Here is a 27,698-nt window from a genome sequence, read left to right on the forward strand (position 1 = left end):
TCTTCTTTGCAAAAACACTTCATATCTGTCAGATTGCGAGGACATCTCCTGTCCACAGCCCTCTTCAGATCACACTACAGATTTTCAGTGGGATTCAGGTCTGGGCTCTGGCTGGGCCATTCCAAAACTTTAATCTTCTGGTGAAGCCATTCCTTTGTTGATTTGGATGTATGCGTTGAGTCGCTGTCATGCTGAAAGATGAAGTTCCTCTTCATATTCAACTTTCTAGCAGAAGCCTGAAGGTTTTGTGCCAATATTGACTGGCATTTGGAACTGTTCATAATTCCCTCTACCGTGACTAAGGCCCCTGTTCCAGTTGAAGAAAAACAGCCCCAAGCATGATGCTGCCACCACCATGGTTCACTGTGGGTATGGTGTTCTTTTGGTTTTGCACAGTGTTGTTTTTACACCAAAAACATATCTTTTGAAATTATGGCCAAAAAGTTCAGCCTTGGTTTCATCAGACCATAACACATTTTCTCTCATGCTTTTGGGAGACTTCAGATGTGTTTTTGCAAAATTTACATGGGCTTTGATGTTTTTCTTTGTAAGAAAGGGCTTCCGTCTTGCCACTCTACCCCATAGTCCAGACTTATGAAGAATACAGAAAATTGTTGTCACATGTACCACACAGCCATTACTTGCCAGATATTCCTGCAGCTCCTTTTTAATGTTGCTGTAGGCCTCTTGGCAGCCTCCCAGACCAAATTTCTTCTCGTCTTTTCATCAATTTTGGAGGGACGTCCAGTTCTTGGTAATGTCACTGCTGTGCCATATTTTGTCCACTTGATGATGACTGTCTTCACTGTGTTCCATGGTTTATCTAATGCCTTGGAAACTTTTGTACCCTTCTCCTGCCTGATACCTTTTACAATGAGATCCCTCTGATGCTTTGGAAGCTCCCTGCAGACAATGGCTTTTGCCTGATGCAACTAAGAAAATACCAGGAAAGACCTATTAGAACAGCTGAACTTTATCTGGGGTTAATCAGAGGCACTTTAAATGATGGCAGGTGTGTACTGACTCCTATTTAACATTAGTTTGAAAGGGATTGCCTAATTCTGAACACAGCTACATCCCCAGTTTATAAGAGGGTGTGCAAACTTATGCAACCACACAATTTTTTTTATTATTATTTATTTATAAATTTCAGTTTGTTTTTCAATTGAGTTGTACAGTTTATAGGTCACATTAAAGATTGAAAAAGTTCTGAAATTATTTCTTTGTCTCATTTTTTTACATCACCGAAACCTGACATTTTAACAGGGGTGTGTAGACTTTTTTTATCCACTGTATCTACCTTGGGGTGATAGTGGTAAACAACACATCTATAGAAGAGTAACACTGTCAGCTAGGACAAGAAGCATGTTAGGATTTAAGTACATCTCCCTTTTCTACATAATATGAAGAAAGGTGTGCTGTAATCCCTAACACACTTAGCCCTTGTACACACGGTTGGAGATTCCGTCGGAATGTGTCCTATCGGACCGTTTTGTCGGATATTCCGACTGTGTGTGGTCTGCATCGGACTGTTTCCATCGGAATATCCGACGGACCAACTTTTCCAACTTGCCGGTAAAATTTTCCGACCAAATGCTCCGATCGGACATACTCCGATCATGTGTAGCCTACTCCGACGGACAAAGTGCCACGCATGCTCAGATCAAATTCCTAGACCAAAGCTATTGGCTACTAGCCTGAACGTAGTCCCATCATAACGAAATAACGTCATCATGTTATGTACAATCGGATTTTCCGACAACTTAGTCCCACTGTGTGTATGCAACATCACTTCCGGACCTCTTCCGGAATTAATCAGTCGGAATTACTCCAACGGATTTGGTTGTCGGAATCTCCGACCGTGTGTACAAGGGCTTAATGTCATGGCATGGCAATGCTTACTGTACTGCATCAGTAGAGGAAAAACATTGACACACAAGGGCAGGAATGTGTTAGGGCTATTGTATATAGTAGGCTATAGTAAACCTCCTTGTCTCCTCTTCTGCATGACACAGGGGTTGTTCTGTAGTCCTAACACACTTTCTGTCCTAGGGTGAAAGCATTGTTTCTAAATAGGCCAAAAATCCATACAACCTCTCACAGCTCCAAGCTCTGATCAAATTCCATCCACTGTGGGCATGCCAGGAGCCAGCCAAACTGCCCGTCCACACTCTGCGCAGATTTAATATGAAAAACAAATGTAGAGATCTCTATGATTAAGTCCATAAGGGTGAAGTGAAAAAAAAGCATTAGGTGGGGCAGCCTTTTGACAGCGATCTGCTGCATGTGTTGTTGGTTGAATCAAATTTGACAGCAGTGATGTCATCAGTGTGTGTCCTGTTTGTTCTCTATATTGTTCCAGCATACTGTAGATACAGTACAGCAAGTAATAATTGTTGCCCTAGGACGAGAAGTGAGTGAGGATAACAGAACACCTTCCTCTTTGTTATGGGGAAGGGGAGGTGTTTTGTAGTCCTAAAATAAGAGAAGGGACAACACTTGATTTCTGGCAGGATCAACAGGTATTTTTTTGCACTTATCATACAGACATAATCTAAAAAAATGTTAAATAGTATATTTAACAGACAAAATGGGAACACATTAGAGAAATTCATTGATTTAAAATGGGTGCAAACAAGAGCATTTCCTGTTGCCTATAGCAACCACGACTTCCGGCTGTCATTTGTGCAAGGCAAATTTAAAAGTTAAATAGGAAATTGATGAAATTTGGTTTTTATGGGAAGCAAGACATGTTCTACTAGTTTTTAAACATAAGCCAGCAAAGTGTTTCACACCTGCAGTGTACTATGAGGTTTGCATTCATTAGCTAACTGCATATTGTGTATGTACTTCTCTTTACAGGTGGGTGCAAGTTGCTTGCCCGAGACTGTCAATTGACTGGGGAACAGCCTTCTCAAGGCCTCTGCTTACTCCATATGAGGTTTGTCATCATCTGGTGCATCTACTTACTGCATGTCCCTTTTTTCTTTGTTTCTTGCTTATAGAATTGAAAGGTCAGTCTGCCCAATATGGATATTACAGTAGTAGATTGCAGTAGGTTAAATCATCTACAGTACCTGATTCTTGTGTATCTAGGCTGGGGCATAGGAATTCTACATTCTGTGCAATGTGCTTCCAGCTCTTCCTACCTACTGCAGCTATTGAAAGAGAATCTCTCGTGCTATATAAACTCTCACGTTACACTGCTAGGAAAGAGCCAGGATGTGTACTAGGTAAACCGCAGCTCTGGAGTACTTGATACATAAAAGGCTAGCGGGTCAATCAGCATCCAGCAAACACCAAAGGTAGGTGTTCAGGATGGAACTTTTAAGTAAAGGAGAAATACATTTCTAAAGAGGTATCTGTATCCTTTGTCAGAGATGGTTGCTACTTCATAATAATATACCATATAGTGTATGTGTGTGTGTGTGTGTGTATATATATATATATATATATGTGTGTATATATATATATATATATATATATATATAACTATATGTATATGTATGCACCATAGTATACTATGTCATTGAAAGTCTGTTAGCGGAGCTTTGATCATAGATCTTCACAGAGGTACAAGGAGCAGAAAAGTACAATCAGCATGCTACATTGAAAGAAAGAAGCACAGAATGTACTGTATATGTAATGAGCGAATATAATCACGCCTGTATGTACATAACATTTTACAAAAAAATAAGTTTTTGTACATTTTGGCAAGATAATTTAAATGCTATGTGCGCCTTAAAAAAAAAAAAAAAAAAAGAAAGCATGATTTTGCAGGTAAAAAAAATGTGCATTTATTTCCTTCTTTAGCTATGTGCATTTATTGTTTGTTTTTTTTACACTGCGGCCTGCAAAGCATTGCACCTGAGATCAGTGGATACCAGGCTCTGCAGACACCCAGTACAGCTCCATACCTCCCATACAGGCAGTTACTGAAGTGCAGTAAGAATTGATGAACTACGAGGGCACTCATCAGCACTCTTGTAGTCCATTGAGAACTACAAACCATCTACCTTGGTGGATGACAGGACTAGTAGTTCATTCATTCACAGATCTCTGTGAATGAATGGCAAGCCTCTGTTTTGAAGATGTGACAGTGGGTGCGGGGAGATGAACCTCAGCCTGCTGTCACGAGGGGGGCTCAGGGGAAGAGGTCAGCTGCTGCACAGTAACATGTTGCATGTTACACTCTAAATACTGGTGTAACATGTAACATGCTACAGAAGGTTAACTTATCCGTTAAAGCAGGGGTCTTCAAACTATGCCCCTCCAGTTCAAGAACTACAATTCCTGTCATGTCTATGAATGTCAGAGTTTTACAATGCCTCATGAGATGTGTAGTTCTGCAACAGCTGGAGGGCCGTAGTTTGGAGATCCCTACTCTAAAGGAAACCTGCTGTTTTTGGACAGTTTTCTTTTACCATTTCGTTTTTTATCAATTGAATTGTGCTGTTTTGTATATTGTTTGTATACTTACTTATTTTACAAATAAGCATTTAATTCATGGTGCAGAGCCTAATGGGCTTGCTACATAGAAATCCCAGAAGTGGCTGGTGGCTTGTTGACCAATTCGGTCTAATTGAATATTTATATGTGTCAGCATGATCTAGAAGACAGGAAGAGAGGTGTGAGTCACTTCTCTGACTTGTTCAACTGTGTTTGTATTGGCAATGGAGCTGAATATAAGTTGATCAAATTACCCAGGCTATTCATGGCATAAATCACTCTGCACAACTATGCATTCTCAAGAGTGCACCACCTTTGGGCAGTAAGTGGTAAATACATTTTTCTGAACATAATATAAAATAAATACAAATGCAATATAAATACAATAAGTGATATTTCAGTCATTGGTTGAGCTTGCACACTTGCATTATCTTATATGGACTTTAGCATAAAGGTCTAGCTATAGTTCCCTGTGCATGTTTACACCTGCCTTGCAGTCTTACCTCTTTTGCTGCAAACTGGGGATTCCTTAAGTGTTTCTACTCTTGATGTTATATTCTTCATAATATAAAAAATGAAAATTGCAAAAAGTTGGATTGGGGGTACAGATATGAGAACTCAAACACTGAGACCTCAGCACTGGCGTATCGGAGAGATAAAAGGAACCTACTGGAGAGATATAAGGAACTGTTAGGTAGACCAACTGTCTAGCACAGTGATGGTCAGCTTACTTGATGTACGGAGCTTGAAGTGCAGCTCCCGACACCACTAATGGACCCCACATAATATTCAGCGAACACAATAATACAGAAATGTCAGCAACTTCACAACAGGAGTAAGCAGGCCACAAGAGATTGTCAGAGACTACAAACGGTCTATAGGAGATTCTGGAGACCTGGTGACATGTGACATGACCTGGAGACAGCCATAGACTAGAGACAGATTATATGAGGCTGCTATTTTCCCTTTACAAAGCAGTGTTTCCACATTTGTGCTCTTTACAACACCCTTTAATTTGCTTTTACATTTGATGTTTATCTCAGTATTATAAAAGATCGGACAAAAAAACATAAAAAGAGATAAAGAATGGAAAGCACAGGCAAAATAAGACAGCATTAAACAAATAAACCAAACCATTTACCTGCTAGAAGCCAGTGGAAATCATTTTTCTTTCCTGGCTTGAGTAAGTACTAAAACACAGGCTACTATCTACTAGGGCCCTGAGGGCTGCACTATGGGCTCATTTACACTTGCTTTAACGCATTAAAGTGTCTACTGCTTCAACATGCTTCTATGGTGTATTTTTGATGCTTTAATGAAGCTTGGCAATAGACCTGTGTGTGTGTTGATTTTCAGCTTGCTTTAAAGTGCTCAGTAGTAGCCCCAATAACCCCCAGCTCTGCTGATCCCCCTCAGTGGTAACCCCCAGCTCTGTTGATCCCCCACTCAGTAGTAGCCCCCAGCTCTGCTGATCCCACACTCAGTAGTAACCCCTGGCTCTGCTGATCCCCCACTCAGTAGTAACCTCCGGCTTTGCTGATCCCCCACTCAGTAGTATCCCCCAGCTCTGCTGATCCCCCACTCAGTAGTAACCCCCGGCTCTGCTGATTCCCCACTCAGTAGTAACCCCCAGCACCAAGAAAGCGACATGGGGTATTATTTTTGAAGCAAAGCAAACACAATATGTAAACAGGGACTGTAAGCTTTCCATTTTATTTAGTGACTGGTGCTTTGATTAGCAGTCAAAGTGTGTTTTAAAAGCGTGTCCAATGACACATTTTAAAGCAAGTGCAAACGAGCCCTAAAAGTGCCAATGGGCTGCAGGTTGAGCATTATGGGTTTTAAGTGTACAAAATACTGAAAATCCATATTCAGTTGAGTAACTCTTTCAAAGAGGATATAGATTCCTTTTAAAGGCAGAAATAGGGACACAGCTTGAAGTAGGTAGACAAATGATGTGTCCACCTGGTGTTTGCTGTAATACAGGCTAGTATGTTGGATCTTAGTTTTTCTGCTATTACATTCGTTCAGCAGAGGTCATTATTATCTATGTGTTTGACTTGCATGTACTTTTTACTTACTGCATGGGTCATAGGACAAGGATCCACGCTGTTTTTTTCCCAGTTATTTAAATCCAAAGGGAATCTCTTTTAAAATTTGTTTGTGAGTTGTTTACCATCAACAAAATGTGCAGTAGTTATAAATGGCATTATCTTATCCCGTTTTCACACTTTTCATTATAGTGAAAGGTATGCAAACATTGAAGAATAGATTGGCAGTCTTTGACCCACATCCTGAAGTTGCCCTGTGTGTCCTATGATGCTCAGCCAACCATAAGTTTCCCAATCTCTCTGTTAGATGAAGCAGTTCTAAGAGACCCAGTAAAGGTCAACAATGCTAGATCTGTCAATCTAAATCATATTGCTATTGGAATCTTTTCCCTAGATTTTCTTTCTTAGCGTGGTAGCTCATTTATATCAAGCCCATCTTACACCATCATTATCCAAGATAAAATAAAAATATATTCATGTTCAATAATCTGTCTTTTGGGGATTCTAGGGCATAAAGGTCTAGCCAGACATTATGAGTTGCCTTCACTCTCTGCAGGTTGGAAATCATTTTTGTATGTTAGCTGGTATAATGATGCCCAGGGTCATGAGATAGGCCTTCTGCTCACTTTATAGATTAAATGGCTTTTTAGTTAATACAATTTTGTTTTTAAATGATATAAAAGAGACATGACTGATCATTTGTAATACTTATGTTAAAAAAGTGAAGCAATACTAGAATATACATTGAATGAGAGATCGAATAAGCCTATGATATTATCTGCAGCTTTGGGATAAAGATGGTCAGCTTGGCTCTCAATGTCCTTCTTTATTCAAAAGCATAAAATGTTCCAAAGCAATAAATATTACACTGGGCTAGTTCACTGGTCAACTTGGTATTTGTGGGGGGTGCATCAAAAATATACATATTTCTGCTAACTAGTACTTGCCCAGGGTCTTTTAAACAGGAGAAGGTAAGTCTGTGCTAAACTCAAGTTAGGTGTCCACACCAAAGGAGGAAAAAGCAAGGGTTTATTGGGGTGAACAATGAAATGAAAACCTAAATCATGTGGAAAGAGCCTCCTTTGAGCTATGACAGCAGCGGTGTTCATGTGGTAGGGGGAGAAGGAAAAACAATATAGAAACAGAAAAAATATAAATTGATAATAAATGATTTCAGTATGTAAGTTCCATTCACATCACCCTGTGCTCTTTTCAGGCCTCTGTAGCTCTTAAGGAAGTAGAATGGCAGAATACGTATCCAATGGACTTTTATGCCAACCAGTCTCTGGGTCCTTGGACAGTGAACCATGAGTCCCATCGGCCTCCCAGAGTTACTGCTAAACAAACAAAGGTGAGTTCAGGTATAGGCAACACTTATGTGCTAAACCATTATATTTGTAGATAGTAATATTTTGTTAAATGTTTTTTCTTACTATCTGCCTCTTATCACAGCTTTATACAGCCACCTAGTACTTGCTTTATTGTTTAAAGTTTCTTGGCTGTTTTTATGGAATCAAAATATCTCTTTTGATTTTGAACACATAAATGTCTTCGCAGTTCTCTCTATTCCCCCTGATTTGCAGTGCACCAACTGCACCACCTAGTGGCCAGAGATTTGCTTACTGCCTTTGGGCTGATATGTCTTTGCAATGCATGTGTACCTTTGGAAAGTTTTTGTTTAATGAATCAGCATGATCTTAACATGCATAGTGTTAATATAAGGGCTAATAATCCTCATTGGATGTTGCAGATGGCCAAGCACATATACTGAGATTGTGTTTTATGATTATGGTACATGGATGTGCTGTTCAAAGAGAAATGGAATTCAAGTAACATAGGCTTCTTTTACACAGAAGGCATTTCTTAATGGATATGTGGAACCTTGAGCCAGTAGGAAGCCCAACATAGAAAGGGTAGAGGTCAATGTAAGATGGAGGAGATACAGCCTGCGCTGCTGCTTGGAGCTAGTAATACTACTCGTTGATCATTTCCTTATGACAGTTGTTTAAGGTCTTTAAGAAGCTTTTTAAATTGTTGCCTCTCTACCCTTCTACCCTCGATTCCTCCTGTATTGAATTGTATTATAACTCTACTGCCTGCCCTTAGTTTGTAAAGTGCTGCGCAAACTGTTGGCGCTATATGAATTCTGTATAATAATAATAATATTTAGCAATAATGGAACTGGTACAATAGTAGTGGATGGTTACAAATAGTTTGGGTTACCTGCATGAAACAAGCATCAAAAGCCATGGCTAGATAGTGCTGAGACTTTATTATATGTTCTATGTCTTCTTTTTATTGTGGTGGATGTAGAAGTTGCCTGCAGCAGGCCTTAATCGTTTTAGAAGTTTGCACACATCTTGTACTAGGTTGGGGAAAAAAGGGAAAGTCATTGTTCAATATGGTACTGCTTTCTGTCTTACAGAAGCATAAAGGCTTAAATAAGCATAACGTATTGCATGACCTGTACATTACAACGATTACCTTTTATAACAAATGACATGGTCCTGTTCAGCCAGAAGGTCCTGTTCATAAGGGGCAGTACAGCAATGGGCAGAAGACAAATAAAGGGCATCACGTTAGATAGGCTTCCTGTTGTACGAAAAGTGATTTGTCACAAACCAAAAAAAAGCTGTATTTTTAATGTTCAACGTGAATAAGAGGCTTCCTGACAGCTGCACCAGTGAATATCCTATTCAGAATCTATAATGGATTATTAATAGCGTAGGTTCTACAAAACTAAACATGAAAGCATAATTGTAGTTCGAAAGTCCTGGTCCATCAAGATGTAGTAGCATTTAACTACCTGAGTACCACCCTTCACTACCAGGCCATTTTTCAGTTTTAAGTGCTATGATAGGTTGATTGACAATTACTCAGTTATGCAACACTGTATCCAAATGAACGTTATATATTTTTTATACAGATAGAGCTTTTTGGTAAGTAGGCACCCGAATGGATCTTTTGCCACATTTTTTTTCAAATGAGGAAACATGATGGTGTTAAGGTGGTTAAACAGTCACTCCACCCCAGACCGAGATTTTGGTTATGGGAGGAGACCGCTTTGTGTTCCATACTCTGCCCTCCTGCCACAGACTCTCACTCCTGGTGCTGCATTATCCATAACATCATTCGTCTGCAAACTAATCACTGCCAGCTTCACTGATACAGTGGCAGCAGATGAGTGGAGCTGGGAACGTTGTACACGCCTACACACTCCATGCAAAACTTTGATATTAGCGTTGCATGGAGAATCCTTTAATAATATGGGGTTTGGTAGTGGTGCTCTAGATAGAGCACACTATACATGTACAGGTCATAGAGTTTTACTCATAAGTTTACATACCCCAGGCAGAATTTATGATTTCTTGGCCATTTTTCAGAGAAAATGAATGATAACACAAAAACATTTCTTTCACTCATGGTTAGTGTTTGGCTGAAGCCATTTATTATTGATCAACGGTGTTTACTATTTTTAAATCATAATCACAACAGAAACTACCAAATGGCCCTGATCAAAAGTTTACATACCCTGGTGACTTTGGCCTGATAACATGCACACAAGTTAACACAAAGGGGTTTGAATGGCTATTAAAGGTGACCACCCTCACCTGTGTTTGCTTGTAATTAGTGTATGTGTATAAAAGATCAATGGGTTTCTGGACTCCTGACCGGCTCTTGCTTCTTTCATCCAGTGCTGCATGAACATTTCTGGATTCTGAGTCATGGGGAAAGAAAAAGAATTGTCAAAGGATCTGCGGGGAAAGGCAGTTGAACTGTATAAAACAGGAAAGGGATATAAAAAGATAATCAAGGAATTGAGAATACCAAATCAGCAGTGTTCAAACTCTTATCACGAAGTGGAAAATGATGGGTTCTGTTGAAACCAAACCACGGTCAGGTAGACCAACTGAAATTTCAGCCACAACTGCCAGGAAAATAGTTTGGGATGCAAAGAAAAACCCACAAATAACTTCAGGTGAAATACAGGACTCTCTGAAAACATGTGGTGTGGCTGTTTCAAGAAGCACAATTAGGAGGCACTGGGCTGCATGGTCGAGTCGCCAGAAGAAAGCCATTACTACACAAATGCCACAAAGTATCCTGTTTACAATACGCCAAACAGCACAGAGACAAGTCTCAAAACTTCTGGCACAAAGTCATTTGGAGTGATGAGACTAAAATTGAGCCTTTTGGCCACAACCATAAACGCTTCATTTGAAGAGAAGTCAACAAGGCCTATGATGAAAGGTACACCATTCCTACTGTGAAACACGGAGGTGGATCGCTGATGTTTTGGGGATGTGTGAGCTACTTTGGCACAGGAAATTTGGTAAAAATGGATGGCAAGATAAGTGCAGTATGTTATCAAAAAATACTAGAGGAACATTTGCATTCATCAGCCAGGAAGCTGCGCATGGGACATACTTGGACATTCCAACATGATAATAAATCATAACACAAGGCCAAGTCGACCTGTCATTGGCTACAGCAGAATAAAGGGAAGGTTCTGGAGTGGCCATCTCAGTCTCCTAACCTTAATATCATTGTGCCGCTCTGGCAAGATCTCAGACATGCATTTCATGCAAGACAACCCAAGAATTTCCAGGAACTGAAGGGTTTTTGCCAAGAGGAATGGGCAGCTTTACCATCTGAGAAGATAAAAGAGCCTCATCCACAAATACCACAAAAGATTTCAAGCTGTCATTGATGTTAAAGGGGGCAATAACACGGTATTAACCACTTCCCACCCGGCCAATGCACATATACGGCCGGGTGGGAGCCATCTACTTCTGATAGGACGTTCAGGAACGTCCTTCAGAAGGAGCGGGATCGCACGCTCGTGTGCCCGCGCAGCGGCGCGATCCCGATGTGCTCATGTCACCCGGACACGGTGCAGCTCAGATCGGCAGGAGGGCTCTGTGATTGGCCCTCCTGATCACATGACGGCCGTGTCCAATCACACCCGTCATGTGATGTAAACAAACAGCCGCTAGGCAATCGGCTCCTCCTCTCCTCACACAGAAGTCATCGCTGAGGAGAGGAGAGCAGATCGCTGCAGCCGGCTGATGATCAGTGAGTATGAGCTGTTTTTTACAGCTTTTTACTCACTGATCACCAGTCTAGTGTACACACAACACACCACACAGTATAAACACAATGTCCCCACATATGTCCTCAAAACACACATGTCCCCAAATAATAAAAACACATATCCCTAATAATAAAAACATGTCCCCCACATATGTCCCACTAAAATCACATGTCCCAATGATTATCTGCACACATATGTACGTGATCACCTGCACACATATGTACATGATCATTTGTGTACATATGTCCGTGATCACACAAACCAATTATTATACACTTAACGGAATTTTTTTTACCAAAAACATGTAGCAGAATAAATTTTGGCTTAAATTTATGACAAAATTTGATTTTATTGGATTTATTTTAAAATAGAAAAAAGAAAATATTGTTTTTTTCCAAATTTCCGCTTTTTTTGCGCTTATATCGCAAAAAATAAAAAACGGAGTCATGAATAAATAACACCAAAATAAAGCTCTATTTGTGCGAACAAAATGATAAAAATTTCATTTGGGTACAGTGTAGCATGACCGCGCAATTGTCACTGAAAGCGCTAGAGCAATGAAAGCTGAAAATTGGGCTGGGAAGGAAGGGGGCGAAAGTGCCCTGTATTGAAGTGGTTAAGAACTGGGGTATGTAAACTTTTTATCAGGGTCATTTGGGTAGTTTCTGTTGCCATTAGGATTTAAAAAAAGTAAACACAGTTGATTGATAATAAATGGCTTCAGCCAAACACTAACCATGAGTTAAAGAAACGTTTTTGTGTTATTATTCATGTTCTCTGAAAAATGGCCAAGAAATCATAAATTCTGCCAGGGTATGTAAACTTATGAGCACAACTGTACACGGAGGGAGGAAGAGGTGAAGTGGTTGATGTACATGTCAATTACAAGGGAGGATGGAGATGAGGGGGTTACATTTGCAGGATATTGGGGGTGAGGGGAATGAGGGCGCACGGTGAAATGGTCAAAAATATTATCCCACAATCAAATGAATTAAACCCTTCCTCTTGAATTTGCTGCTGCTGATCCCTTACTAGAAACCATTCATGAAATTCATCTTTCCTCAGAACCACTCTGTACATTATAACAGCTCAGGTTACAACCATTCACTTACACAGTAGCCGCCCCTGTTTGTTTTCTGCAGCATCATGTAAAAAAAAATATTGCTCCTGAAATACACATCCATCTCTCACTGTTTTTTTAGAATATGGTGGTGTGTAGCTGGTTAAAGCACATCAAAGTGCACTTAAGACATGATAAAGTAGCAGTGGTGTTATGGAATGACTTAAGTGCTATTTAGCAACAAAACCCCATCGATTATTTTTTTTTTTTTAATATTATAGCCTACTGTATTAATTATAATGTGGTCTTGCACTACTCCCACTCACCATGCCCCAGCACTTTCTCGTGCTTCTTTCTTAATTTTCAGGTTGAATAATGGCCAGAATCCATCAGCTCTCTTCCTATGAGCCCAGGCAGCCAATAACACACCCTCGGGTGGTCTGTTTTTTATTTTGGGTTGGGGAGGGAGCAGGGGTTTACAGATTATATTGTTATTATCAAGAGTTTTTGTAAGGAGAACAGACAGTGTTCAGACAGGACAGGAAATATACGTTTGTCTAATACTATTACATCCCAGTCAACTCAAGTATGTGGCTATATATAAAACAGGTGTTCTGCTTTAAGGCCCCTTTCACACCTAAAAGTTGTGTGACTTTGCTGCAACTTGAAGCAACTCCTGTGTAGTGCAGAGACTACTTTGAATTTGCTGCGAATTGAAGTCACACAGATATGAACGGTAGTCGTTGGAAATCATGGGGTACGACTGGCCATGAGACACGGACTTCACTAAAAGGCATCCACCACTGAGCTAAACTTCCCACAATATCACAAGATGTACAGAATGCAGGGCCTATTTAGCTAGCAGGACAGTAGGGTTCTGAGCAATGTCAGGATGATGGATTTGAGAGTTATTTAGCAGGTATGTGGCACCCTGAGTCTCTTTACCTGCAAAATATTTTGCACAAACATACCTGACATAGCAGGATAGACCAATGCTAAAGTGCTCTAACCCATATCTAGCAACCAGAATTCACGGATCTGAAGTTGAAACTGTAAGCCCCTGTACACACGGTCGGACATTCTGCCAACCAAATCCGTCTGATTTTGTCCGACGGATTGTGGCCGAAACTGTTGCATACACACGGTCGGACCCAGTTGTCGGATTTAGCGGTTGCCAAGAACGCGGTGACGTAAGCCGCGTACGGCGGGACTAGAAAAGGAAAGTTCAGCACCACGTCCGGCACCCTTTGGGCTCCTTCTGCTGATCTCGTGTTAGTAGAAGTTTGGGGAGAGACGATTCGCGCTTTTCACATTAGTGATTCAGATCGCTACTGCTCTTCGGTTTCTGCTTGTTTTTGCGTATCTGATAATCAGTGCGTGCAGTCATTAAGTATTTGTTTCTCATTGTGGACTATATCTTTGAAAGGCATTTTTTATTGTCTGCTTGCTTCTGCTATTCAGGTCGTTCTTTTTGGCCTTGCTGTTTATCGGTGCTTTCTGGTATCCGTTCTGACCAGCCGACCGTTTTCAAACCATGTTTCCTCTACGTACTCGTCGTACAGTTTGTGCTGTGCAGGGGCTTCGTGTTGGGGTTCTTACTTTGACACAAGCCCGGTCCATGAACAGGGAGGGTAGGCGTTTGTGGACCAAGAATTGGTTGCACCAGCGTCACCAGCGGCACATGCTTTTTCTCCGTGAGATCCGCGAGAATAATCCTGATAATTTCAGGAATTTTCTCCGGATGACGGACCCCGTTTTTCACCGTCTGCTGGCTTTGCTGACCCCTTATATCACCAGGCAGGATACCTGCATGTGGCAAGCCATCGCTCCGGAGCAGAGGCTCATTGCCACGTTGCGCTACTTGGCAACAGGGAGAAGTCTTCAGGACCTCAAGTTCTCTACAGGCATCTCCCCCCAGGCTCTGGGGATCATTATTCCAGAGACCTGTTCTGCCATCATTCAGGTCCTGCAGAAGGACTATATGAAGCTAAGTTTTCTCCTTAAATATCACATTCTATGTATTTCATGATTGCTAATGTCTTGCATTTCTTTCCTCATTCCCTAATTACCATGATTGCAATATGCTCTAATTCATATGCTCTGCCCCTTTGTCCTCATGCATATTTGCCTCACTAACTTCCCCACCATGCTCTTCTTGGCCCATAAAACAATGTCACTTAACAATGTCTTTTGGCAGCTCCATAGTATTGCTTTCCCCTAAATACCCCCTAAAATGTCTACAAATGTGATGTGTGTGCTTCAATTCATGCAAAGTGACCTTTTTTTTATTTTTGGAGTTGTGCCCAACACATTAGTAACCCCCCTCCCCCCAACTGCTAGGTCAGCTGATAGCAATCTTCTATCTGATGACTTTACCAAACCCAATACACACTCTAAATACCTTTTTCATGATCACATTTATGGACAAATTCACCAAAGCATGTAGTGTAAGGGCCTGCCTCAATGCTTTCAAATGCTATTTTTATTTTTTTTAACACATACATTTTCTTGCTATGTAATAGCAGAATGTCAAAATGTGCTTCTATGTTGTTATTATGACACTTCTTACCTGTCCGGTGGGCTGCCAATAGTGTAACTAAGGAGGGGCTTCCCAAAGTATCACACATTATTTAGGCATTCAGCTCTCAATCAAGTGAAGAGGGTTACCTGTCCTAAACATCCCCCCTCATTTTTTAGCAAGGGCCCATCATATGGGGGGGGGGGGGGATGGGGGGGGGTGATGACTCTCATAATGGGACCTAATACTTTGGGCTTTAAATACTCAGTTGCCAAAATGTTATACTAATTTTGACCAAAAATGTGGGTGTCTAATCTGCTTGCAATGTTGATTTGTCAAATTACTAATTTTTGTACTTGTTTCACTACACAGTGTCCTTCAACGCCACAGGAATGGCAGACTGTGGCCTCCCACTTTGCCAGTTTTTATTAAGTTGTGCTTTTTTCACCAACAGTGCAAACCCAAGTTCAGAGCGAGATGAGGGGACAGTCTCTTCTTCAGATAATGTTATTATGTTGTGGGTCTGCTACACACACACCTTCTTTTTGTAACTAATGTATGTAGTGAATTACTGACCAAAATCGTGCTCATTTTCAGCACCTTGGCAGGAAAATGGCATGATTGTCCAAATTTCCACCTCACTGTGGGTGTTTTTTACTAAAGGCACATCCACTATGCACTACAAGTGCACTGCAAAAGTACACCTGAAACTGCATTTGGAGTGCAAAGTGGAGTTGCCTTTAGTAAATCACACTCCTCAGCACAAACTAAAATTTGACTACAAATACATTTTATGCGCAATGAAAAAGGAAGCCACACATTGTTGAGAATTCAACTTTTTAATACAAGCACATTCACATGTGCGTTTCGAAAAGGTTTTTTACAACAAACCAAGAGATTTTGTGTATCCAAAACAGAGTTTAATCAGAATTTTGTTTCCTTGTTGTTTTTGTGTAAACAGGCATGTATCAAACCGTAAAATACAGAAAACAGGAACTTACAAAGTTCAACTTTGAAAAGTGAAGACAATATCAGACATGAGTATGTACAAACTGGGCTGATATTGCCTTCATCACATGGGGTGTCACCCCTGAAAAAAAACAAATTTGGAAGATGCACACAGTGTGTCAACATGTGCTATCTCCCATCATGGGGGATCAATGTACATGCTTTGGGGCTGCAACCCCTTCATCTCAGACACTTTCCACAAAACATGTACATTGATCCCCCATGATGGGAGATAGCGCATGTTTACACAATCTAGTTTTTGTTGTTTCACACTCTCCCCAAAACATCAATGATGTTCTTCGTTTTATTTTTTACATCATTGATGTTTTGTTGGATAATTTCCAAATCACGATTGCACCCCATTATCTCCCCGATCAAGATCTGGGCACTTTCACTGGTAAAACGGGAATCTTCTTCCACCTCACCTACAAAACAAAGCAAACAAACACACCATGTAATCCAAATATGGTGATATACATTGATGAGCTTACCGGAAGCTGTGTTCTCCGACACTCACCTGTTGTGGTGACAATTTGTCCAACCTCCACGATCTCTCCTTCCTCTCCTTCCTCCTCCTCCTGCTCCTGCTCCTCTGTTGGAAGTTGCCCTTCTTTGGGAGGGGTGTGGTCCCTGGTGTCCTCATACTTGCTGAGTCTTCTCTCCCCTATGAGAATGTAAACAAAGAATAATTAGCACACAGAGGGCAGAAATAGGAATCATAAACATTGCTTGGAAGTGTTGTACAATTGTGTTTTTGGGCCGAGTTACAAGGTGAGAACATTATTGGGTACACTTTGTTAAGCTGGAATACTTCCCTGCAGAACGATGTTTCATACGAACGAACGAACGAAACCATGAACTTGAAAGTGAATCCTTGGATCGGTGTACCCCAAAATTCTTCTGAAGACTCTTCACAACTTTATTCATGATCTTGGCCTTTCTGATATTTGGGTTTGGGTAAAGTCCATACTTCCCATCATAGTCGGTCCTGTTCAATATGTCGACCATCTCCAACATCTCTCCAAAAGACATATTTGAGGCCTTAAATCTTGTCTTCCTGGATCGGGACGTTTCAGCCTCCGGGCTTTCTTCACCCTCCTCCTCGTTAGTGGAACTATTATTAGTGCGCACCTGTGTTCTCTCCGCCATGTGCTCTCCCCACTGCGCCAGAAGCGAAGGGGCGGGGAATAGTCTGGAAAGAACGTCAGGGGCAGGCAGAGTTTCTGTATATAAAACGCAACACGCGTGTATCGTCCGTACGATCTGGGAAGAGAGTGAGGCGTGAACGTGACGAACGTGGAAATGAAGGTAAAATTTTTAAGTTGGTGCTTCACTAGACTAGACTGCTTCTATCTAGGCCAAGTTTGGGACAAGATTAGGAGGGTTTTTAATGGCATTATTAGTATTTGAGGGTTTGTCTTGTGTTGTGTCTTGCAGACAATATGGATCCTTTCACAAATGCAAACTTTATGGGGCTATCCATAGAACTGTACATGGAGATGCCCTGCCTGTGGCAGTTCTACAACAAGTTTTATGCTGACAGAACAAAGAGGAACGCAGCACTGGAGAAACTGCTTTCTTTGTTGCGGATCATGGTCCCCACGGCAGACATGGACTATCTGAATCGGAAAATTGTGGCCATGAAGCTTACATATTTCAGGGAGAGAAAGAAGCACCTTGAGTCCTTGAGAGCAGGAGATCCAGATGCTGTTTATTCCCTCAGGATGGTGCACTTTGACAGGCTGCATTTTCTGGTAGACCAAGGGGTACTCAGGCCGCCACTCTCCAGTCTTCCTTCAAGGCATCCTTCACCCCCAGCTGAGGCTTCTGATGTTCAACCTGGGCCTTCCAGGCAGCAACATGTGGTGGGGCCCAGCTTGAGACAGGTATTGCATTGTTGAACATATTTCTTGTGTTACATTTAATGATGTTAACTAGATGTTCTTATTGATCAGTAAGTTGTGATTTCTCAAAGTGGTTTACATCTCAATAGACAGTAGTGACCAAAAATTATTGGGACGGAAAAGAAAAATGCTGGTCTCAGAATGATAGTCTGTTCTATTTGGTAACATTCAATTTGCAAAAGCCAGGAGCACGAAATGGTGTGATTGATGATCAAAAAACTAAAACTATGTCCCCTTTTCATACACAGGAAGACCTCAGTCGGGGGGAGGCTGTGGCAAGTGGCAGCAGGGAGGTCGAACAACGCCCTCCTTCTCCTCCTACCTCAACTACAGGAGCCGAGCCACAGCCTGGAAGGATGCCTGGTGGGAAGTGCCCAAGGAAGACGAGAGAGTGATGGCCTGGGTTCAGTCTGGTCTGCCAGAAGATGCAGCCTCTTGAAGATCCACATCCTGGGGACATAAATGGCATCTGAATTTCCTGTTCTCTAGGACTTCGGGACCAGACTTCTCTCCCTGAGATATCTACTCCTCAGGCCACCAATTTTTTCAGTTAGAATTTGTTCATGTCTGCCCTGGGGGCCAAAGGCTGCACCAAAGTTAAGAAGTTTCTCCAGTGCTGTGTTCCTATTTTTATTTTATAGCGACCAAAATAAAAAATTTTTTTGTTTGATGAAATACTTGTGTAATGTGTTTTCCTTCCAAAAGGCCAGTTTATTTGTGAGCAGGCAGGTACATTTCAAAAATGCAAAGTGAAATGAATAACAAGGGGTACCAACACTAAACAACCTCCTGTAGATTAAAAAAGAAAAACCAAAGATAAAAAATAAAATAATGTTGTTGTGGTAAGTTAACACACAAAAAACACTCCAAAAAAAGGAGAAATTAGCAAACTGTCTTTAAAGGAGATTTTTAGGAATTAAAAATAAAAAAGCATCCAAAAAAGAATAAACCAAATCTAAAATTGTGTAGATGTGACGCAAATTAAAATTGTATTGCTGAAATGGTTAAAAAAGAGTAATGAAATACGTTCGGGAGAAGTGTGTGTGACTATGAGCATCAAAAGAAGTTCGTTCTTGAAGCATTGTAAAGAACAAGAGAATGCGCTTCATGAAAGAATTTTTAACATTGCAGCGTGACGAATGTGCTATATCGCTTACGAGCAGTAGTTTTACCTGAACGAGCGCTTCCGTGTCGGAATTTGAATGTGAGCATGCGTGGCACCTTATCCGTTGGAGTAGGCTGCACATGATCAGAGTATGTCCGATCGGCCCAGTTGGTCGGAAAATATTTCCAACAAGTTGGAAAATTGGGTCCGACGGATATTCCGACGGAATCAGGCCGATGCATACCACACACAGTCGGATTATCCGATAACACGGTCCGATAGGACACATTCCGACGGATTCTCCAACCAGGTGTACAAGGGCTAAGAGAAGTTCTGGTTGCTATGTGATACTGCTTTTAAAAAAAAATGATCGTTTTTAAAATGTTTTTCTCAACATTTCAAAACTGTTTCATGCTCTTAAGGATTGCAAACTTTTTTTGAACAGTTTTGTTTAGAGGTTAGAATTTAGGAAATTAAGAGATTAGAAATTGTCATCGCTACTACTGTTGTGTACGAATTACATATAGTAGTCCCCACATGGTATGGAAGTAAACCGCAGGCTAGAAGGTCAAAAGCACCTGAATGCAGCAAAATGCACCTAAAAGCATGCTTCGTGTATGTGATTGGCACACCTGTTGGTCTCTGCTGACATTCTCAAAGTCTTCATAATATACTCCATATTGTTTAGCTTAGTCCCTTATAGCTCTGGGACAGACCATAAATGTTGGGCCCTTGTCAGCTGCCTGTGAGGGCCCTATAGACGTTCCTACCACCTGAAGTCAGAGCTGAGTGGGCAGGCTGAAACTGTCAGTAAACAAAGCCTTTCATTTTCATTCATCTAATCCTGACAGTAGTTTGAGTGTTATCACCCCCTAAGAGGCAAGGTGTCACTATTGTAACAGTTAAATAATGGAGATTTGGATCAGTACAGATTAATTGGTGGTTGGATCTCTTTACACAGTGCTTCTGGCATGTAAAAAAAGAAAATTCTGACTGACCTAGAAATAGAACATCTTTTAAATCTTTCTGACGGAATCAATTCCTATCGGGAAAACCGTTTGTCTGTATGCTGTTCAAACGGACCAAAAACTACGCAAGGGCAGCTATTGGCTACTTGCTATTGAACTTCTTTTTTCTAGTCCCGCCGTACATGTTGTATGTCACCACATTCTAAACTAATGGACTTTGGTGTGATCGTGTCTAGGCAAGTCCGTTTCAGTGGAACTCCATCGGAAAGACCGTCAGAGTTTATTCTGACGGAAAAGCCAGTCGTGTACATGGCATTAGTAGTTTGTTTGGTATGCTGTTTTACTAAATACCTAGATTTTGTTATTTAATATAATCTTACAAAAATGTGACAAAATGCACATTGGTTAAATCACATATAACCATTTTTACTCCAACCTATTTTTATTGATTTGGATACAAAAAAGGGCACTTGCATTACATAAGGTCACAGCAGTATGACATCAAATAACAGAACTAATTTAGCCATCAACAATTATGAGTAAGGTATAATAAAATAAAAAGGTCTAATGGATAGAACCCCAAATTTCAGGTACAAAGAACAATAGCCTCAACTGGGTCTACTTTGTATACAGAAAACAATACATTTCAAGGAAATTACAAATGGGGTAAATCTGGTGTGTAGGATGGCCTAACGTATTGAGTGTTCCTAGTCAATGACTTTTTTATGCACTGTAAAGCACAGTGACGGCCTCATCTGGCAGCTTGGTTTATAAACAAACCTCCCCATTGATTCCTAACCATTAAGTGTGAGACCTGGGACTCGGAACTAGCAGCAGACCAACTCGGAGCCTTGCACAGGTTTGCACTTTGCAATTTTCGGATGAAACATTTATTTACTTTCTCCTGACTTGGGAAGCCAATAGTAAAATATTTGTTTTACCGCATTCTGTAATACCCTGCACAATGGCTCAATTAGGGCTTTATTACTTTGTACGGTGCCATCTATCCTTAATCATGTAAAAACGCTTACAGAAAAACAAAGCGAGGTTGGCCTTATTGATTTACTATTGTTCCCTCGTTGTTTAATCAGCAGGCTAAGAATGCATCCTTGGCCAAGCTGTACAGCTTAACTGCACTGTATATTAGGGACCTTCTTTTGCTTTCTGGTAATGGTGCCAGGCTCGGAAGACTTTCTACACAGGATTCCAAACCCGTTTCTCAGGAAAAACTGTTTAAATACTATATGTATGTTTCAGATGTGATTTTGACTGTTTGCTGTCTGCTTCAAAGACGAAATCCAGGTATGGTTTTTATTGAGTAGTTTTTATTGTCATATTGGTGTGAGTATAGAGAATATATTCCATACCTGTGGGACTGCTGTTGAAGCAAAGAATCACTGTAGTAGTTGGCACTACTACAGCAATCGCCATTTTTTTGGGGTCCTGTGTTGAGTGGCCTCCCTTATGCATAGTGAGAACAGGGGACAACTGATCCCAGAACACCTTGTATTTTTCAATTGAATGCATGATGTTGAACAATGTGGGGGTTGTGACGTCATCACCCCACCACTCCACTTTGTCCAATTGGAAAATAGGCCCAGAACCCAGAAGATTTGTGACGATTTCCTACAGCGATTGTCAGGTATTGAATAGGTATACTTAAATTGGCCCAATGCAATAAAAAGAAAAGCCAGGAGTTCAACTTTAAAGAGCCAGTTTAATAAGCATGGATATGTCAGTTACTGGCAGATGCTTATGAGCCCTATTAAGAGCTTCATTTATGCATATTTTTCCCTTTATTCCCAACCTGCTGTAACCATTATCCTGGCTTCTCATTCAAACCTTGTGGCTAGATCCAAGTTATTTTGTATTACAGATGTTTTATTGAGAAGAGGAGACTCCTTTTCTTGAGTTTCTGTTATGTGGCTGGAACCAGGGGGAATATCGAGGAAAACCTGCCTCTGTAGTCTCTGTAAAAAAAAAAAACTGGAAGCCAACGGGCAACTCAGTCCACCAGTATCCAGTGTTGGGTGGACTATGAATTCTTCACATAGGCACTTCAGTCCACCAGTATCCAGTGTTGTGTGGACTATGAATTCTTCACATAGGCACTTCAGTCCACCAGTATCCAGTGTTGGGTGGACTATGAATTCTTCACATAGGCACTTCAGTCCACCAGTATCCAGTGTTGGGTAGACTATGAATTCTTCACATAGGCAACTCTGTCCACCAATATCCAATTTTGGATGGAAAATTCATTCTTTGTGTTTCAAAAAAGTGAGAGAACTAAGTAGCTGTATAGAGAAGTTTTTCTATGTGCCCAGTAAACTTAAGCCGGCCATCGACGGTGCAAATTTTTTTCCTGCAACAAAAGAAATTCACATGATTCCCCGATCAAAACACAGACAGTGCTGACAGGGAAAACTCTCCTGCAGAGCAATTCTCTGCTTCTGAGGGAGAATGATTATTGCTAGCAGCAACAGCAACTGCTAGTGATAATCGCAAGTGAATCCAGCAGGCTGGTTTTACCCAAGTTGATTAAGCAATCAACTTAATACATTCTTGCTGAACTGGCTGAGATTCGAACTGTCTATGGCTGGCCTTACTCTTATTTCTCCCCTTCTCATATTTTCACCTCTTGGTGTTCCTCAATCCAGTCAGAGAAAATTAGTTTAGTGAATACAAAAATTATTTTTTTGCCGTTGTTCGTTGTGCTTATCAAGTAGTGCAGACAGTAATGAATAAAATGTAGTTCCAGATTCAGAGCAGTAAAAGAAGATTGCTGATAGGTTATTATGAGTCACTGCACTCTCGACACTGCTTTTTGCTTTACAAAATAAGGAGCCATGGAAATTGCACATCCTGTATGATTAGTATATAGAAAAATCAATAAAACGGCTACCATGAAGATAGCATTTTTTAACCTTTGTCTGTTTATTTGTAAAAATATAAAAAAGCATTTTTAGTGTACAGTGAAATTACCCATAATTCCTGTAGCATATATATACGCTGCCATTCTTAGAGGGTTATTTATGCTGCAATTTCTACACTTGACAGTTAGATGTTTTGAGTGCTGTGATGCTGCCATCTTTGTCTGTAATCCAGGCGCAGGGCTTGTGGCAGTAATTGTGCACTTTCTGTACTGTTGTGTAACTGGCAGAGTACAGTGTGGAATCGTTTAGGAAGCATAATAAACTTTCAGTATGTAGCACACTCTTTTTTTTTTTTTCTTTTTTTTTTTCCCTAGCTGCTTCCTAAATGGCAGTCGGGAGTTAGACTTGTTTCCTATGTTCATTCATTATGCTACAAAGCGGAGATTGCAGTGCCTGCAGAGACTGGATGTGCGCAAAGGTCACAGATAGAGAAGCCATGTCCTGACATCCAAATTGTCCTTCTGGATTAACCCGTTGCCAAGCAGTCTGGACTTCTTTCAGTTTAAAATACCGCATTTTTTACAAATAAAAATGTTTTTTCTATGAATTGCTGCCACTAGGGCTCCTTTCAGATAAACATCGGAATGGAACTTTTGAAACATGCTTCTGGTTCCCAGGGCAGAAAAATCTTTCTGAGCTGAATGGATTAATATACATGAGCACTCAATAAAAAGTTTGATTTGCACAGCTGCCCACAGAGAAAAATACTGTGTTGTCTGCACTGAGGCTGCAGCCCATTTTTTTTGCCATGCACACATACATTTAGAAAAGCACAGAATTGTGGCCTGGAGTGACCGATTTCCAAGTTCTAAGTGTGTAGTAGGGTCCAATCCCTACATAATTCTGGAGTTCACCCACCCTACTGCTAACGTTACAGCCAGACAGATCTGTGTACATGCCGAACTTGTCCATTTGGTTCATTGGTAGCACACCACAACAAAAGGCCAAACTCTCGGCTTACAGTTGCAGCCCGTTTTTTGTTTTTTTACTACAAATTGCCCTTCTGAACGCTTGACAGTTGCTGCTATACTGCCGGTGGTAAGCACCTCTGCCATTGTGAAAAAAACTACCAATGTCCCTTGATTTAGGTCCAGGTTGTATGATTCTTTCGGTTTACAAAATGGAGGAGGGTAGGCACAGACAGTCATGGTACTGTCTTATTTAGGGAAAACAATAGTAATTGGATAGAGGTTTCTGTTTAAACACTTTCTTCCACCAGAAGAGGTCATGCAAGACTATTGGCAATAAGTATTAGGTGGCTGTCAGACATGTAGGATCTAAATAACAGGTGTGTGTAAGGAAATGACTGCTTGTATGATTCAAACCTGAATATCTATGCCTTGAGAAGGCTTTCTCAATGTATAATCCAGGTTATGTCATAATTATCATGGCGAAGACTTGATTACATCTAGGTCACAAATATCAAACCCATCTCAACGTCTTTCTCCCCATAGTGATTGTCCCAGAGATGTGTCATGTGATCTAAAGGGAGTCAACTGCCAATCCAGCCAATTATTATAATAAAAAACAACCCCAATTCCAAAAAAGTTGGGACACTGTGTAAAATCTACCTAAAACAGAAAGGCTATGATTTGCAAATCTCTTAACCACTTCAATTCCAGGCACTTAGACACCTTTCTGCCCAAGCCAATTTTCAGCTTTCAGCGCTGTCGCAATTTCAATGACATTTGCGCGGCCATACAACACTGTACTCAAACACGTTTTTTTTATCATTTTGTTCCCACAAATAGAGCTTTCTTTTGGAAGTATTTGATCACCTCTGTGACGCAGTGCCAAATTGTAAAAAGTGCTCTGGTCAGAAAGAGAGTAAAATCTTCCGGGGCTGAAGCGGTTAAAAACACTCTGTAAGCGTCTGGGAACTGAGACCAGTTGCTGGAGTTTCGGGAGAGGATTGTTGTTTCATTCTTGCCTGATATAGGAATCTAACCACTCAATAGTCCAGGGTCGTCTTTGTCGTATTTTGTTTGAAGATGTGACAAATATTTTCAATTGGGGAAAGGTCTGGGCTTCAAGCAGGCCAATTAAGCAACTGAACTCTTCTACTTTGAAGCCATGCTGTTGTAATAGATGCAGTATGTGGTTTAACATTGTCCTGCTGAAATATGCAAGGCCTTCCCTGAAAAAGATGTCTTTTGGATGCAAGCTGCTCTAAAACCTGGATGGCAGTGAAGAAGTTTTTTTTTTAATTATTATTATTTGCTGCAGTTAGAGGAAGTAAACCCTGATGGGTGCTATTTCCAATTTGTTTCCCTGCAGAGGTAAAGCATAATGGGCTACTATGCATCACATAGTAGCCCATTATGTGATACTTACCTGCAGGAGAAACCCGCAATGTCCCCGTCTTCCTCGCTAGTAGCGAGCGTCCATTGTTCACCCCTCTTCCTTCCGGGGACACGTTCTCTGGCTCTGTGACTGGCCGGAGTCACGTGACATCACTCCCAAGCATGCACGCGTCAGGCGCCTTTACTGGCATGACCCGAGCCAGAAAGGGCACAGCGTGCCCTTTCTAACTCCGGTGCCTTCACAAAAGAAATCGCTGTACGCCAATTTGCATACCATGCCAGTTTTTTTTCCCCCACAAATAGAGCTTTCTTTTGGTGGTATTTGATCTCCTCTGTGGTTTTTATTTTTTGCTATATGATATTTTCTACTTTTTTGGAATTTAAGCAGCTTTTAGTTTATGACTGTCTATCTAATTTCTTAAGGTGCTATAATGGCAGGGCAGCACAAACCCCTCCCCCCCCCCCATGACCCCATTTTGGAAAGTAGACACGCCAAGGAATTTGCAGATAGGCATGTTCAGCACATTGAATATTTTATATTGTGACACAAGTTTCAGTAAAATGACAAAAAAATATTTTTGTTTCGCAAAGTTGTCACTAAGGTGTCCTTTTATGAAGCAGTGAAATCTATTCACTGCTTCATTCTCCGGCATTCACATAGGAGATCTTTCTCCTCTGTATGCCACTTTATGAAGCGGAGTAGATCGCTTCACACTTGGAGGAGTGAAGCGATCTACAAACGCTTCTAACTCTGGAGAACGGCCCCTAATACTGGAATCTCGTGAGACTTTACGAGATTACAGTACTAGAAATTCACAGATACACAGAGATGTCAATTTATTAAGCAGTGATAAATTATCACAGCTCAATACACTGACACGCGGTGTGATTAATGTTAGTGAAATAAAGCGTCCCCCTACATAATATATACATGTATACACACACAGACATTATATATACATGTATATACACACACATTATATATATATATATACATATACACATTATATATATATGTATACACATACATATGACAGGGGGACATGGTTACAGTGTTGGGGGGTCTGAACGAGGCATAAGGAAGTTAATTATCTTCCTCTTTCCTCCTCAGATCCCCCCACATTCCCTCTTCACTCCCCGGTTCTCCACCTCTGAGTTGGTGAATCGGGGAGTGTGAATTCTGACACAGATCACCAGTGAAGCGCTGAGACCGCAGCTTCATAAAGTGACCGTTACTGTGTCAGTCTATGAGGATTCTCAGTGTGTGGAGATAATTGGCAGGAGAACAAATTCAAACACTTCTCCCCCGATTATCTCTGGTTTATATACTGTTTATGGGCTGTGATCAGCGGCGATCCTCTGGATCTCCACTGATCACTCCTTCATAAACGGACACCTATATGATATATTGCTCAAACATGCCATGGGCATATGTGAAAATAAACCACAACATATATTCTGCTGCTTCTCCTGAGTACAGGGATACCACATGTGGGAGAGTTTTTGGGAGCCTAGCCATGTACAGGAACCCGAAAACCAATCACCACCTTCAGGCTTTCTAAGGGAGTAAAATTATGATTTCGCTTGCTCACTACCTATCACAGTTTCAGAGGCCCTGAAATGTTAAGATAGCTACCCCCCCCCCCCCCCCCCCAATGACCCCATTTTGGAAAGTAGACACCCCAAGCTTTTTGCTGAGAGGCATGTTGAGTATTTTGCAGATCTTGCTTTTTGTCACAAAGTTTGGAGTCATTTGGAGAGGGGGGTGGGGGTTGTGCTATCTTGATATTTCAGGGCCTCTGGAACTGTGATAGGTAGTGAGGAGTAAAATCACCATTTTACTCCCTTAGAAATTCTGAAGGCGGTGATCGGTATTTGGGGTCCTGTACACGGCTAGGCTCCCAAAAAGTCCCACACGCTGTATCCCTGTATTTAGGAGAAGCAGCAGAATGTATTTTGTAGTGTAATTCCACATATACCCATAGCATGTGTGAGCAATATATCATTTAGTGACAACTTTGTGTATAAAAAAAAAAAAAAACATTTTTTAATTTCCCCAAAACTTGTAGCAAAATTATAATATATTCCATCATGGACTCAACATGCCTATCAGCAAATAGCTTGGGCTCTCTACTTTCCAAAGGGGGGGTTGAACTGTATTGGTATTTTATGCACAACTTTAGAAGCTTATGCCACACATCACCCACTCTTCTAACGAATTGAAGACAAAGCCCTTTCTGACACTTTTTGTTTACGTGGAAAAAAATAATTACTTTGAACCCCACAAACATATATATATTTTTT

At 40.9% G+C, this 27,698-nt stretch overlaps 1 protein-coding gene across 2 annotated transcripts in view; it reads left to right on the top strand.

Annotated features, from left to right (window-relative positions):
- Window positions 1–27,698, top strand: part of DPH1 (diphthamide biosynthesis 1) — a 467,476-nt gene that overhangs the window by 434,934 nt on the left and 4,844 nt on the right. Inside the window, exons 10-12 of one of the 2 annotated variants that reach the window (XM_077480578.1) lie at window positions 2,863–2,941; window positions 7,717–7,851; window positions 18,334–18,698. In XM_077480578.1, coding sequence (XP_077336704.1) covers window positions 2,863–2,941; window positions 7,717–7,851; window positions 18,334–18,480 — 361 coding nt within the window. In that variant the 3' untranslated portion in view covers window positions 18,481–18,698. Of the gene's footprint in view, window positions 1–2,862; window positions 2,942–7,716; window positions 7,852–18,333; window positions 18,699–27,698 lie in introns of those variants that run through there. The other variant, XM_077480579.1, reaches the window with a different exon arrangement.

The sequence above is a fragment of the Lithobates pipiens genome, unplaced genomic scaffold (genome assembly GCF_037356315.1).
Source record: "Lithobates pipiens isolate NorthernLeopardFrog02 unplaced genomic scaffold, aLitPip1_a1.2 Scaffold_16, whole genome shotgun sequence".
Lineage (NCBI taxonomy): Eukaryota > Metazoa > Chordata > Amphibia > Anura > Ranidae > Lithobates > Lithobates pipiens.